We start from the raw sequence: 14,653 nt of genomic DNA, 5'->3' as shown, positions 1-14,653 counted from the left end.
GGATAGTGATGGTGAGAGAGTGGGAGAGTGAGGGGTTGGGGGAGAGTGAGGAGGAGAGTGAGGGCTGTGGGGGAGATTGAGTGGGAGAGTGAGGGGGAGGGTGAAGGGAGGGGAGTAAGGCTGAGAGAGTGGGAGGTTGAGGGGTGTGGGGGGAGAGTGAGGGGGAGGGTGAAGGGAGGGGAGTAAGGCTGAGAGAGTGGGAGGTTGAGGGGTGTGGGGGGAGAGTGGGGAAGAGTGAGTGGGACAGTGAGGAGTGTGGGGGAAGAGTGAGGTGTGTGAGGGTATGTGGTGGGTGTCAAAGAGTCGGGGGGGGAAGGTGATGCTGCCACTATAACAGGGTCCGGCCCTCCCTGTACATACCGACTGGCAGGTGTTATACCTGCAGTGAGGTGCGACACAGGGGTAACCAAACACACACACACATTCACACACGGTTTTATTGATTCCAGCAATGAGATAACAGCATAATATATTACAGACATACTGAGATCGGAGCCCATGTCCTGGGAGGACAATTCCCCCCTGGCGAAGTGACCAATGTAATTAGTATGGATCCACTTCCTTTGCTCTCTCATTCACCATCCTCTGGATCCTTTCAGGCAGACTCGCATCTGTGTAATAAGCTGCCAGACAGACAGGGCACACACGATCAGACCATTATCCCCTATTCCAGTCCACACAAACCCAATCCCATATTTAACCAACATAGATTCAGTGGGAGCGTTACTCTGTATCTAACCCCGTGCTGGCCCTGTCCTGGGAGTTTGATGGAGGGCACAGTGTAGAGAGAGCTTTATTCTGTATCTAACCCTGTCTGTCCCTGATTTGGGAGTGTTTTGATGGGGGACAGTGTAGAGGAAGCTTTACTCTGTACCTAACCCCGTGCTGTCCCTGTCCTGGGAGTGTTTGATGGGGGACAGTGTAATGAGAGCTATACTCTGTATCTAACCCTGTGCTGTCCTTGTCCTGGGAGTGTTTGATGGGGGGACAGTGTAGTGAGAGCTATACTCTGTATCTAACCCCGTGCTGTCCCTGTCCTGGGAGTGTTTGATGGGGGGACAGTGTAGTGAGAGCTATACTCTGTATCTAACCCTGTGCTGTCCCTGTCCTGGGAGTGTTTGATGGGGGGACAGTGTAGCAGGAGATTTACTCTGTATCTAACCCCGTGTTGTCCCTGTTTTGGGAGGGTCTGATGGGGAGGACAGTATCAAGGAATCTTTACCCTGTACCTGACCCCGTGCTGACTGCTACAACAGATGAAGACAGTTTCCCTCAGTTTAAACTTGTGCCAGTGTAAAACAGACACTGGGAATTAAAACTCACTCGAGGCAAATTCTCGAATGTTGTCCGGTCGCTCCAGGAGTACGGATCTGGAGAGGAAAAGATGCAAAGCATTCAGTCTCCACTGACCTTCAGTAAATTTGCTTCACATGCAGGCACCATGCCACATGCGAGAAAAACAACATGATTTCATCGAGGAATTATAGCAGCCTTTATAAAAACTGAGGATAAAATTACAGCTTAGGAGGCTATTAATGCCTACTATCACTCCCACTGTACTTTGTAACCGCTTAGGAGAGCTGTTATTTGAGAACTGTTTTCAGCTTTAATCACAATGAGGTGCTGTTAGACATAATTTGCAACCATTACAGCTTTGAGGTGAACATAGCAACATCAGAACCAGAGGAGACCGTTCCACTCCTTAAATTCTGCTCTGCCATTCAACGTGATGATCTGTGACTTAACACTATCCAGGTACCTCCTTTGCCCCATATGTACAGCACGGAAACAGACCCTTCGGCCCAACTTGTCCGTGCCGACCAGATATCTGAAATTAATCTAGTCCCATTTGCCAGCATTCGGCCTATATTCCTCTAAGCCCCAATAAAAACAGAAACTGTTGGAGAAGCTCAGCAGGTCTGGCATCATCTGTGGATAGAAATCAGAGTTAGCGTTTCAGTTCAAGTGACCCTTCCCCGTATCCCTCCAAACTCTTCCTATTCATATACCCATCTGGAAGCCTTTTAAATGTTGTAATTGTACCAGCCTCCACCACTTCCTCTGGCAGCTCATTCCATACACGCTCCACCTTCTATGTGAAAAAGTTGTCCCTCATGTCCTTTTTAAATCTTTCCCCCTCTCACTTTAAACCCATGCCCGTCTAGTTTTGGACTCCTCTACCCCGGGGAAAAGACCTTGGCTATTCACCCGCTCCATGCCCCTCATGATTTTGTAAACCTCTATAAAGTCACCCCTCAGCCTCCAACACTCCAGGGAAAATAGCCCCAGCCTATTCAGCCTCTTCCTATTGCTCAAACCCTCCAACCCTGGCAACATCCTTGCAAACTCTCAAGATTTTTCTTTCTGTTCTTCCAGGAGAAGTGGACATTGTCCTCTGAACTGTGTGGCTTGCTCGGACCACTTAAGAGGGACAGACGGCCCTGGGGTCTGGAGTTGTGTGCGGGCCCAGAATGGGTAAAGAGATGGTAGATTTCCGTTCCCCGTCAGAGAACTAGGTAGATTTTTTTTAAAACAACAAGCTTTTGTCACAGTCACCACCATCGAGTCTCGCTTTTGTGTTCCAGACTGAATTCAAATTCCAACAGATTGAGCACCCATTGTCGCTTACAGAGGGGAAGTCCCAGCTCTCCACTCCGAAACCAAACAATATCGACAACGATACAATAAAACAAGGAAGTGCGGATGCCGGAAATCTGAAACTAAAAACAGAAGTTGCTGGAGAAACTCAGCAGGTCTGGCAACATCTGTGGAGAGAAACAAGAGTTGCAAGTCTTCTGAACATTGAAGACGGATCTCTGGGCCTGAAATGTTAACTCTGCTTTCTCTCCACAGATGCTGCCAGACCCACTGAATGTTTACAAGACACTGCTTCAGAGGTTGACATTTCTTTCCCGAGGTATAGAGTCTAGAGCTGTTCACAGTGACCCTGGGTGTGGTCCAATGAGGTCTCTGTATCACACACGCATGACATCAGCTCCCCTCGTTTCTCTATTATTCTAGCTATAAAGGCCAGCATGTGACATTTCCCTGGAGCGCCGGAGGCTGAGGGGTAACCTTATAGAGGTTTACAAAATCATGAATAGGGTGAATAAGCAAGGTCTGTTCCCCAAGGGTGGGGGAGTTCAGAACTCGGGGGCATGTTTTTAAGGTGAGAGGAAAAAGATTTATGGAGAGCGGGCAACTTTTTTTTTTACACAGAGAGTGGTTTGTGTGTGGAATAAACTGCCAGAGAAAGTGGTGAATGTGGGTACAGTTACAATGTTTTAAAGACATTTGGATAAGATCATGAATAGCAAAGGTTTGGAGGGATATGGGCCAAGCACAGGCAGGTGGGACTAGTTTAATTTGGGAATACGGTGGGCATGGACTGGTTGGTCTGATTCCATGCTGTACAACTCTTCGAGTATTTTCTATGCCTGCTCATGACTTTCTAACTGTCCAGCTGATTCTCCTGAGCCTCCCTAAGCCTTCACTGGTTCAACATCTCTGCCATTTACAAAGGACCCTGTTCAATCTCTTTGAGGTCCAAAGTGGACGACCGCATATTTATCTCCATCAAAAACCGTTTCACAAGATTTTGCCCCATTCACTTTTATCTTTGTTTGGGTAACGTGGGCATCACTGGCTGGGTCAGCATTGATTGTCCTTCTCTAACTGTCCCGTGACAAGGTGGTGCTGAGCTGCCTTCTTGAACTGCTGCAGTTTCATGTGGTGTAGGCAGACCCACAATGCTGTTGGGGAGGGAGTTTCAGGATTTTGACTGAGGAAACGAGCGATATAGTTCCAACTCTGGATGGTAAATGGCTTGGCTTAGGGTTAGGTGGAGCTGCTCCCATACATCTGCTGCCCTTGTCCCTCTAGATGGTAAGTTCTTGGGTCTGGAAGGTACTGTCTAAGGAGCCTTAGTGAATTTTTCTAGTATCTCTTGTAGATGGTACACACTATAATGACAGAGCCCTTTGTAGCCACTGTACTGATATGGCTGGACCAGCTCAGTTTCTGGTAACTGCTAGGATGCTGATAGTGGGGATCCAGTGATGATAATGCCACTGAACATCAAGGAACGATGGTTAGATTGTCTCTTGTTGGAGTTGGTTATTGTCTGGCACTTGTGTGGCGAGAATGTTAACTGCAGTTTGTCAACCCAAGCCAGAATATTGTCCAGATCATGCTGCCTCAGCAGAGATGGGGAGAAATTACTTCACTCAAAGGATGGTGAATCTGTGGAATTTACTAACCCTGAGTTCGGTGGGTGCCAGGTCATTGAGTAAATTTAAGGAGGAGGTAGAGAGACTTTTCATTAGTAACAAGTTGAAAGTTTACGGAGAGTGGGCAGGAAAGTAGAATTAAGGCCATGATTGTATTAAATGGTGAAACAGGCTCAAAGAGTTACTCCTGTTCCTCGTTCTTACATTCATTTGGACATGAACTGCTTCAGTATCTGTGGAGCGGCAAATGGTGCTGAGCATTGTGCAACCATTGGCGAACATCCCCACCTCTGATGGAGGGAAGGTCATTGATGAAGCATGGTTGGGCCTAGGACAGCACCCTGAGAAACTGGAGGGCGCTTATGGCACAGTGGTAATGGCCCTACTTGGGAGCCAGGAGACCTGGGTTCGAATTCCACCTGTTTCAGAGGTCTATGATAACGTCTCTGAACAAGTTGACTAGAAAATATCTACACTGAGGAAGTCCTGGAGTGATGACTGACCTCAAGGAACATAAGGAACTTCTTTTGTGTCACGTATCCCCTGATCATCACTGACTCCAGTTGATGCCACACTTAGCCTCTCAATTTTGTACTTATCGATCAATGCTGCTTATTATTGTGCTGACTGCAGTCACAACTAATCACTCCTCAACCCCCCAGACCAAAATATACTGTAATGGTGTTGCATGAGATTACGTTTAAATTATACCACCTCCTCGTACCCACTGACACTCGCATTCTGCTGATGCCATCCAGGAACTGGCTAATCACAAACTGTGTCACTCACCTCATAAACTCTCTCAGCAGCATCTCCACCTCTGGATGGTTCCTCAAGTAATATTCATTGGCCAGTCGAGTGTTTATCTGCAAGAAAGTTTAAAAAAATACACAAACCAATGTAGTAACTGTGAGCCGCGTCACAGACATCATTCTGAAGCATTACTGACAGAACAAATCTACCTTGACCCTCCACTCCTGCACAGATGTGGTCATTGACAGAACCGTGTTTCTCAGTGCAATGAAACTGTTTAACACGTACTGCAGGTTACAATACAGCTTCCAACAGCATTGGCTTATAAAGCTGTCAGCTGGACCCCAGTGGTTGCTCCTTCGCCTCACAACCAGGAGGTTGTAAATTCAAATCACATTCTGGAGACATGAACACACAATCCAGGCTGACACTCTAGGTGTCAGCATTGAGCTTTGTGAAAGCTTCACTCTGTATCTAACCCCGTGCTGTCCCTGCCCTTGGAGCATTTGATGGGGACAGTGTAGAGGGAGCTTTGCTTTGTAGTTAATCCCATGTTGTCCCCGTCCTGGCAGTGTTTGATTGGGGGGACAATGTAGAAAGAGCTTTACTCTGTATCTAATCCCATGCTGTCCCTGTCCGGGGAGTGTTTGATGGGGGGACAGTGTAGAGGGAGTTTTATTCTGTATCTAAACCCGTGCCGCCCCTGTCCTGGGAGTGTTTGATGGGGGGGGACAGTGTAGAGAGAGCTTTACTCTGTATCTAGCACCATGCTGTCCCTGCACTGGGAGTGTTTGACAGGGGGACAGTCCAGAGGGAGTTTTACTCTGTATCTAAACCCATGCTGTCCCTGCGCTGGGAGTGTTTGACGAGGTGGACAGGGTAGAGGGAGCTTTACGCTGTATCTAACCCCATGCTGTCCCTGCCCTAGGAGTGTTTGATGGGGGGCACAGTGTAGAGGGAGCTTTACATTTGTTTAAAATAGGAGAGGAGTCCTTTCTTTGTGTCTGACACTGTGCTGTACCCTCCTTACAGCAAGGTGAAGTCTAAAACAACTGAATTAATTATTACGTTTCTGTTTGGAGAACACTCTGCACTTGCCCGAATGAGTGCAGATTCAACAACACGCAAGATGTCCGACACCAGCTGTGACAATGCAGCCCGATTACTCAGCACCCTATCCACCAGCTTCATGCAATAACTCACCAAGGCATGTTAGGCTGCATTTTCCAAACTCAATCTCTTTTGTTTATAAGGACAAGGGCAGCAGATGCATGAACACAAGCGTGCCTCTGAGCCACTCACCATCCTGACTAGGATAGAAAATAGCCGTTGCTTCACTGTCACTGGGTCAAAATCACAGGAACCCCATCCCTGGCAGCACTATTGACAACATACAGATGTGTAGCTTTCAAGAAAGAAGCTTGGCACCATCTTGGAGTACGATGTTGGTAAATGTGAGGTCATCCATTTTGGTAGGAATAATAGCAACATGGACTATTATTTAAATGGTAAAATATTATAGCACGCTGCTGTGCAGAGGGACCTGGGTGTCCTTGTGCATGAATCTCAAAAAGTTGGTTTGCAGGTGCAGCAGGTAATTAAGAAGAGAAATGGCATATTGTCCCTTATTGCCAGAGAGATGGAGTTTAAAAAATGGAGGTTATGTTGCAGCTGTACAAGGTGCTGGTGAGGCCACACCTGGAGTACTGTGTGCAGTTTTGGTCTCCTTACTTGAGAAAGGATGTACTGGCACTGGAGGGGGTGCAAAGGAGGTTCACTAGGTTGATTCCTGAGTTGAGACGTTTGGCTTATAAGGAGAGATTGAGCAGACGGGGACTGTACTCATTGGAATTTAGAAGATTGAGGGGGGATCTTATAGAAACATAGAAAATTATGAAGGGAATAGATAAGGTAGAAGCAGGGAGGTTGTTTCCACTGGCGGGTGAAGCTAGAACTTGGGGGCACAGCATCAAAATAAGGGACAGCAGATTTAGGACTGAGTTAAGGAGGAACATCTTCACCCAAAGGGTTGTGGAATCCCCTGCCCAATGAAGTAGTTGAGGCTACCTCGTTGAATGTTTTTAAGACAAAGATAGACAGGTTTTTGAACAGTAAAGGGATGAAGGGATATGGTGAGCAGGCAGGTAAATGGAGCTGAGTCCACGAAAAGATCAACCATGATCTTATCGAATGGCAGGGCAGGCTCGATGGGCCAAAGGGCCTACTCCTGCTCCTATTTCTTATGTTCTTTTCAAGGGGCTACTACGATGGGTGACAAATGCTGACCCAGCCAGTGATGCCCACACAAGGAAAGGAATAACCGGATTTCCACTACAGGGAACGGTCGGGTTGTCTTAAGCAGAGAGGATGGACAATCACTGGAGTTCAGAAAATAGGTGAATTAATTGAAAGATACAGCACCATGACGGATTTTGACAGGGTGGATGGATCCCCTTTTTGAGAGAATCTAGAACTAGGGTGGGGCAGGTTCACTGTTTCAAAATACCCACACGTTTAATACCGAACGCTTTTCTTGCAGAAAGGATTATGATTCTTTGGTATTCTCTCCCTGAAAGGGTGATGGAAGCAGAGGCTCTGAATGCATTTTTTTAAGAAAGACAGAGGTGGATAGATTCTTGAAGAGAAAAGAGGGATGAGGTGGGGGATGTTGGGAACACAGAGTATTTGGATCCACTGTGACATTATTGAATGGAGGAGCAGGATGGAGGGGCTGAATGGCCTACTAATTCATGTGTTTGCAAATCTTTGTTGATTTTAGCCTTTTTTAAGTGCTATTATGCACAGTTGAGTGATTTCCTCACCACTAAATCACAGTGGCTTCTTTTCCTTTCCACTAACCACCACCAGTAACTTCATTCGCTATTCTATTATTATTTTACAAATTTGAAAGTGATGTGACTAATTTTTCTGGAACCATTGGGAGGGGGAGAGACAGGACGTCTTAAAATGCATAATGGTAGATAAATCCTTGAGATCCGATCAAGTGTATCACAGGAAGCCCAGTAAGAAATTATGGGGCCCCTAGCAGATATATTTGTATCATTGACAGCCACGGGTGAAGTACTGGAAGACTAGAGGGTGGCAATTGTCGTGCCATTATTTAAGAAAGGCTGCAAGGAAAAGCCAGGGAACTATAGACCAGTGAGACTGACATCAGCAGTGGGTACGTTGTTGGAGGGGATTCTGAGAGACAGGATCCAAATGCATTTGGAGAGGCAAAGACTGATTAGGGTTAGTCAGCATGGCTTTGTGCACAGGGAATTGTGCCTCACTAACCTGATTGAGTTTTTGAACAGGAAACCAAGAAAACAGATGAAGACAGAGCGGTAGACATTGCCTACATGGAATTCAGCAAGGCCTTCGACAAAGTTCTGCATGTAGGCTGGTTAGTAAAATTAGATCATATGGGATCCAGGGAGAGATACCCAATTGGATACAAAATTGGCTTGACGGTAGGAGACAAAGAGTGGTGGTAGAGTGGAAGCCTGTGACTAGTGGTGTGTGCCATAAGGATCAGTGCTAGGTGCAGTATTGTTCATCATTTACATAAACGATTTGGATGAGAATGTTGGAGGCATGGTTAATAAGTTTGCAGATGACACCAAAACTAGTGGTGCAGCGGACAATGAAGGTCATTTAAGAGTACAACAGGATCTTGATCAACTGGGCCTGTGGGCCATGGAATGCCAGATGGAGTTTAATTTAAATAAATGCAAGGTGTTGCATTTTGGTAAGACAAACCATGGCAGGAAGAGCCTTACACAGTTAATGGTAGGGCCCTGGGGAGTGTTGTCGAACAAAGAGACCCAAGGGTACAGGTACAAAGTTCCTTGAAAGTGGCATTGTAGCAAGACAGGGTGGTGAAGAAGGTATCTGGGATGCATGCCTTTAGCAGTCAGAGCACTGAATACAGGAGTCGGGACGTTATGTTATGGCTGTACAAGATATTGGTGAGGCCACATTTGGAATACTGCGTACATGTTTGGTTGCCCTGATATAGGAAGGATGTTATTAAACTCGAAAGGGTGTAAAAAAGATATACAAGGATGTTACCGAAACTGGAAGGTTTGAGTTACAAGGAGAGGCTAGATAACATGGGACTTTTTTCCCTGCAGCATATGAGGCTGAGGGGTGACCTTATAGAGGTTTATAAAATCATGAGGGGCATGGATAGGGTGAATAGACAAGGTCATTTCCCCACAGTACGGAAGTGCAGGTACAGAGGGATTGGTTTAAGTTACGAGGGGAAAGATTTAAAAGGGACCTAAGGGGTAACTTTGTTCACGCAGAGGGTGGCGCGTGTATGGAATGAGCTGCCAAAGGAGGTGGTAATGACTGGTACAATTACAACATTTGAAAGGCATCTGGATGAGTATATGAATAAGAAGGGTTTAGAGGGAAATGGGCCAAACGCTGGCAAATGGGACGAGTTCAGTTTCGGAAACTTGGTCTGCATGGACAAGTTGGACTTGAAGGGTCTGTTTCCGGGCATTGACTGTCCCTTCTCCAATGGACCCCCTGAGGAGATGTCCCTGGACAGGAAAGTGAGGAGGGGGTGTCTTCCCTTTAAATGCAGTAATCCCGGCCCCTGCATGTTTATTGGTCGTCCCACGGACATCCTGCCCTCGGAGTGGTCATCCTCGCTACCAACCCCACCCTCACAAGGCTCTGAATGGCGGATCCCACTGTCGTTCAAATCTTCCAGCGCAGTGGCTGGTCTATCCCATTGTCACTCTATTCCGACACGTGCGCTAATTGGCCAATCGCTCTACCACGTCCACCGGCCCACGATCTGAGTGGTCCATACACCTGTCGCTCCTGCCAGTCACAGCACTGATTGGCCGATCGTCCTGTCAGCCACCACCCTCCCAACCACCGTCGCCATGGCGAAGGCACAGCGGCCCGTAGGGATTATCGGTTGTGGCCTTTCCTCAGAGCCCCAATCCCACAACACCGCCTATTTCGGCCGCGATGCCGAAATGTCAACCTTGAAATGATAGAGCCGCTGCTGCTGCTCGCTGTTGAGCGCTCCCAGGTCGTACGCCTCGGTCCCGTAAGGAGGAGGGACGCGAATGCGGGGGTCCGCCATCTTCCTTTCCCGGGACGGGGCCTTGGACGTTGCCTCGGAGACGACGCAGGCGCGATGTCCAGTTGCCGTCAGGCCGGCTCCAACGCAGGCGCAGTGTCGGACTTGCCGTCAAAGCGACGCACGAGCAGTGTCAGAGTCGCCCTCGGGCCGGCTGCGGCGCAGGCGCACTGCTGGGGTTGCCGTCGGGCTGGCTTCGGCGCAGGCGCAGTGGCGGGCTTGCCGACACGGCCACGCGGGGCAGTCGGCAAAGGGAGCTAGGCGGGATCCAATGGGCGAGCGGCTCCACGGTCCCACGTGACCTCTTGGTTACCGTCACCATGGAGACGGCCAGCCTCCCGCTTCCCAGTGGTGCCTCAGGGAATATGGCGGGTCAGTGCCAATCAAGGCCACATTTCTGTACATACTGGGAATAGGGCGGTCTGGGAGCTCATCAGAATCCAAATTAGAATGTTTTCATCATCCCCTCACTATGCAGGACCCTTTCCCGGGCTCCCATCGCACACCATGATTGGCCATCCTGTGCACAGCAAGATCCCACGCACCCCTCCCCTGGCCTCTGTAAAGACTTGGGTGTGTTTGGTTGGGAGCTCATCGTAAACCGAATTAGAACATTTTCATCATCCCTTCAGTATCCAGCATCCTTTCCCCGGCTCCCAGTACACATCATGATTGGTCAACCCGTGCACAGCAAGATCCCTCACACTGTTACTTACCTCCATCCCCCATGGCTTCTGTAAAGACCTGGGCGTGTTTGGTTGGAAGCTCATTGCAAACCGAATTAGAATATTTTCATCATCCCTTCACCATCCAGATTCCTCCCTAGGCTCGAATCGCATACCACAATCGGATATGGTTGGCCATTCTGTGCAGAGCAAGATCCCACACCCTGTAACTGGACCGCCACCGCCAACTACTACAAAGATTAGGGTATGTTTAGTTGGGAGCTCATCACAATTCAAATTAGAACATTTTCGTCATCTCCTCACTATCCAGAACCCTTTACCAGGCTCCCATCACACACCATAATTAGCCATTCTGTGCACAGCTAGATCCCACACACTAATTTTCTCCTACCCCTCTCCTGGCCCCTGTAAAGACCTGGGTGTGTTTGGTTGGGAGCTCATCACAAACTTAATTAGAATATCTTCATTAACCCTTCACCATCCAGACTCCTCCCCAGGTTCCCACCGGATACCATGATCGGATATGGTTGGCCATTCTGTGCAGAGCAAGATCCCACACCTAGTAACTGGACCGCCACTGCCAACCACTACAAAGACTGGTATGTTTGGTCGGGAGCTCATCACAATCAGAATTGAAACATTTTCATAGTCCCTTCACCACCTAGTCCCCCCCCAAGGCTCCCATTTAGAGACTGTGATCGACCACGGTTGGTCATTGTGTGCAGAGCACATACTGCACACTGCAACTCTGTAAAGACCGGGGCATGTTTGGTTGGGAGTTCATCACAATCAAAATTACAACATTTTGATGGCATCCTTTGCTATCCGGATCTTTTCCAGGGCTCTGATTACACACCATGATTGGCCATTCTGTGCATAGCAAGATCCCAAACACTTTACTGCCCCACCCCGGACTCTGTAAAGACCATGTAAAGGGTATGTTTGGTTGGGAGCTTATGGATTTTTAAAATCGTCCCTTCACCATCCTGTACCCTCCTGGTTTCCCATTTGATGCCACCATGATGAACCCATGACTGGCCATTTATACAGAGCAAGATCTGACACATGCCACAAACACCATAATGCTTCCTACCTCTGTAAAGACCAGGGTATGTTCAGTTGAGAACTCATGACAATTTAAGTTGGGTCTGACAAACTATGTTTGGCCAATGATTGATTGATTTGGATGGAAGAGGGTACAACCGGGGTGGGAGGGGTCTTTGATTATGTTGGATGCTTTCCCGGGGCAGCGGGAAGTATAGGTGGAGTCAGTGGGTGGAAGGCTGTTTTGCATGATGGACTGGGCTGTATTCGTGACTGTCTGTAGTTTCTCATGGTCTCGGGAAGACCAGTTACCATACCACGAAGAGATAGTAAGAACTGGAGTCAAAGATAACACAGTGTGGAGCTGGAGGAGCACAGCAGGCCAGGTAGCATCAGAGGAGCAGGAAAGCTGACGTTTCGGGTCAAGACCCTTCTTCAGAAATGGGGGAAGGGGAAGGCAGCTCTGAAATAAATAGAGAGAGGAGGGCTGGGGCTGGGGAAGGTAGCTGGAATGGTGATAGGTGAGTGCAAGTGAGGATTGGTCAGTGAGGTGGGAGGAGCGGATAGGTGGGGGAGAAGACGGACAGGACAAGGAGGTGGGGACTGGTCATGGGATGAGCCAGGGGTGGGGAGATTTTGAAGCTAGTAAAGTCCATATTGAGACCATTGGGCTGTAGGCTCCCAAGGTGGAATAGGAGGTGCTGCTCCTCCAGTTTCCAGGTAGTGTCATTGTGACACTGGAGGAGACCCAGGATGGACGTGTCATCCAGGGAGTGGGAGGGGGAGTTGAAGTGGTTCACGACTGGAAGGTGTCGTTTATCGTGAACTGAGCGTAGGTGCTCGACAAAGCGGTCTCTGAGACTCTGCTTGGTCTCACCGAGGTAGAGGAGGCCACATCGGGAGCAGCAATAGACCACATTAGCGGATGTGCAGGTGAACATCTGTCTGATGTAGAAAGTTTTTTTGGGTCCTAGGATGGAGGTGAGGGGGGAGGTGTAGGGGCAGGTGTAGCACTTCCTGTGGTTGCAGGGAAAGGTGCTAGAGGTGGTGGGGCTAGTGGGGAGTGTGGAGTGGACGAGGGAGTTGTGGACAGAGCATCCGTACGGAAAGCAGATAAGGGTGGGGAGGGAATATATCCTTTGTTGTGGTGTCAGATTGCAGGTGGCGGAGAATGATGCGTTGAATCCGGAGGTTATTGGGGTGATACGTGAGGACAAGGGGGATTCTGTCTTTGTTTGTGTTGCGGGGAGGGGATGTGAGGGCAGAGGTGCGGGAAATGCGAGAGATGTGGTCGAGAGCGTTTTCAACCACCGAAGGGGGGAAGTTGTGGTCCTTGAAATACGAGGACATCTGGGATGTTTGGGAGTGGAACACCCCATCTTGGGAGCAGATGTGGCGGAGGCGGAGGAATTGGGAGTAGGGCATCGCATTCTTGCAGGAAGGTGGGTGAGAGGAGGTGTAGCCTAGGTAGCTGTGGGAGTCGGTGGGCTTGAAATAGATATCAGTTTTGAGGTGGTTACCAGAAATGGAGACAGAGAGGTCCAGGAAGGAGAGAGAGATATCAGAGATGGTCCAGGTGAACTTGAGATTGGGGTGAAAGGTGTTAGTAAAGTTGATGAACTGTTCAAGCTCCTCTTGGGAGCACGAGGCGACATTGATACAGTCATCGATTTAGTGGAGGAAGAGGTGGGAGATAGTACCAGTGTAGCTACGGAAGAGGGACTGTTCCACGTATCCTATGAAGAGGCAGGCATAGCTTAGGCCCATGTGGATCCCCATGGCCACCCCCTTTGTCTGTAGGAAGTGGGAGGAGTTGAAGGAGAAGTTGTTAAGGGTAAGGACGAGTTCAATTGAGCTGAGCTCAGTTACTGTACCCAGCTGTGATGCATCCAGATAGGATGCTTTCTATGGTGCATCTAAAAAAATTGGCAACTGTGATAGCAACTTTGTGCAAAGCAAGATCTCACACGCCGTGCCGGGATGTGCAGTTGTTGTTTGCACAGCTGATATAGCCACCTGGTCTGTTACCACCCATCCACCCTCCGTCCTTCTGATAGCGGTAGGAGACAGAGAGTGGTGGTGAAGGGTTGCCTTTTGACAGGAGGCCTGTGATGTTCCACAGGTATCGGTTCTGGGTCCTCTTTTGATTATCATATATATAAACGATTTGGATGAGAATACAGAAGGCATGGTTAGTAAGTTTGCAGTTGACACCAAAATTGGTGGCTTAGTGGACAGTGAAGAAGGTTATCTAAGATTACAAAGGATGGGTTAGTGGGCTGAAAAATGGTTGATGGAGTTCAATCTGGATAAATGCGAGGTGTTGCATTTAGGTACAACAAACAAGGGCAGGGCTTGTACGATAAATGGTAGGGCCTTGGGTAGTGTTGTAGAACATAGAGACCTAGGGGTTCAGGTACATAATTCTGAAAAGTCTGTGTCACATATCGACAGGATGGATAAGAAGGTGTTTGCCACACTTGCCTTCATTGCTCAGACCTTTGAGTTTAGGAGTTGGGACATTATGTTGAAGTTGTACAGGACATTGGTGAGGCCTCTTCTGGAGTACTGTGTCCAGTTCTGGTTGCCCAGTTTAGGAAGGATATTATTATGGAGAGGGTTCAGAAGAGATTTACCAGGATGTTGCTGGAAATGGAAGGTTTGCGTTATAAGGAGAGGCTGGATAGGCTGGGAGGTCTTACACTGGAGTGTAGGAGGTTGAGAGGTGATCTTATAGAGGTTTATAAAATAATGAGGGGGATAGATAGAGTTAATGGTACATGTCTTTTCCCTAGGATGGGGGATTTCAAGGCTGAGGGCACATTTTTAAGGTG

The 14,653-nt window shown here is 48.3% G+C and overlaps 1 protein-coding gene across 1 annotated transcript; it reads right to left on the bottom strand.

The window, feature by feature from the left end:
- Positions 1-419: 419 nt before the first annotated feature.
- LOC125481063 (RIIa domain-containing protein 1-like) lies at positions 420-10,275 on the bottom strand. The gene is made up of 4 exons (XM_048592176.1): positions 9,991-10,275; positions 5,019-5,095; positions 1,324-1,370; positions 420-623 (listed from the first exon to the last, which is right to left on the bottom strand). Exons 1-4 carry the CDS (start codon positions 10,090-10,092, stop codon positions 544-546), a joined length of 306 nt encoding a protein of 101 aa, XP_048448133.1. The 5' UTR covers positions 10,093-10,275; the 3' UTR covers positions 420-543.
- Positions 10,276-14,653: the final 4,378 nt, after the last annotated feature.

This window comes from Rhincodon typus, unplaced genomic scaffold (genome assembly GCF_021869965.1).
Source record: "Rhincodon typus isolate 14 unplaced genomic scaffold, sRhiTyp1.1 hic_rhity00000751, whole genome shotgun sequence".
Taxonomy (NCBI): domain Eukaryota; kingdom Metazoa; phylum Chordata; class Chondrichthyes; order Orectolobiformes; family Rhincodontidae; genus Rhincodon; species Rhincodon typus.
This window is presented reverse-complemented; position numbering and strand designations above follow the sequence as displayed.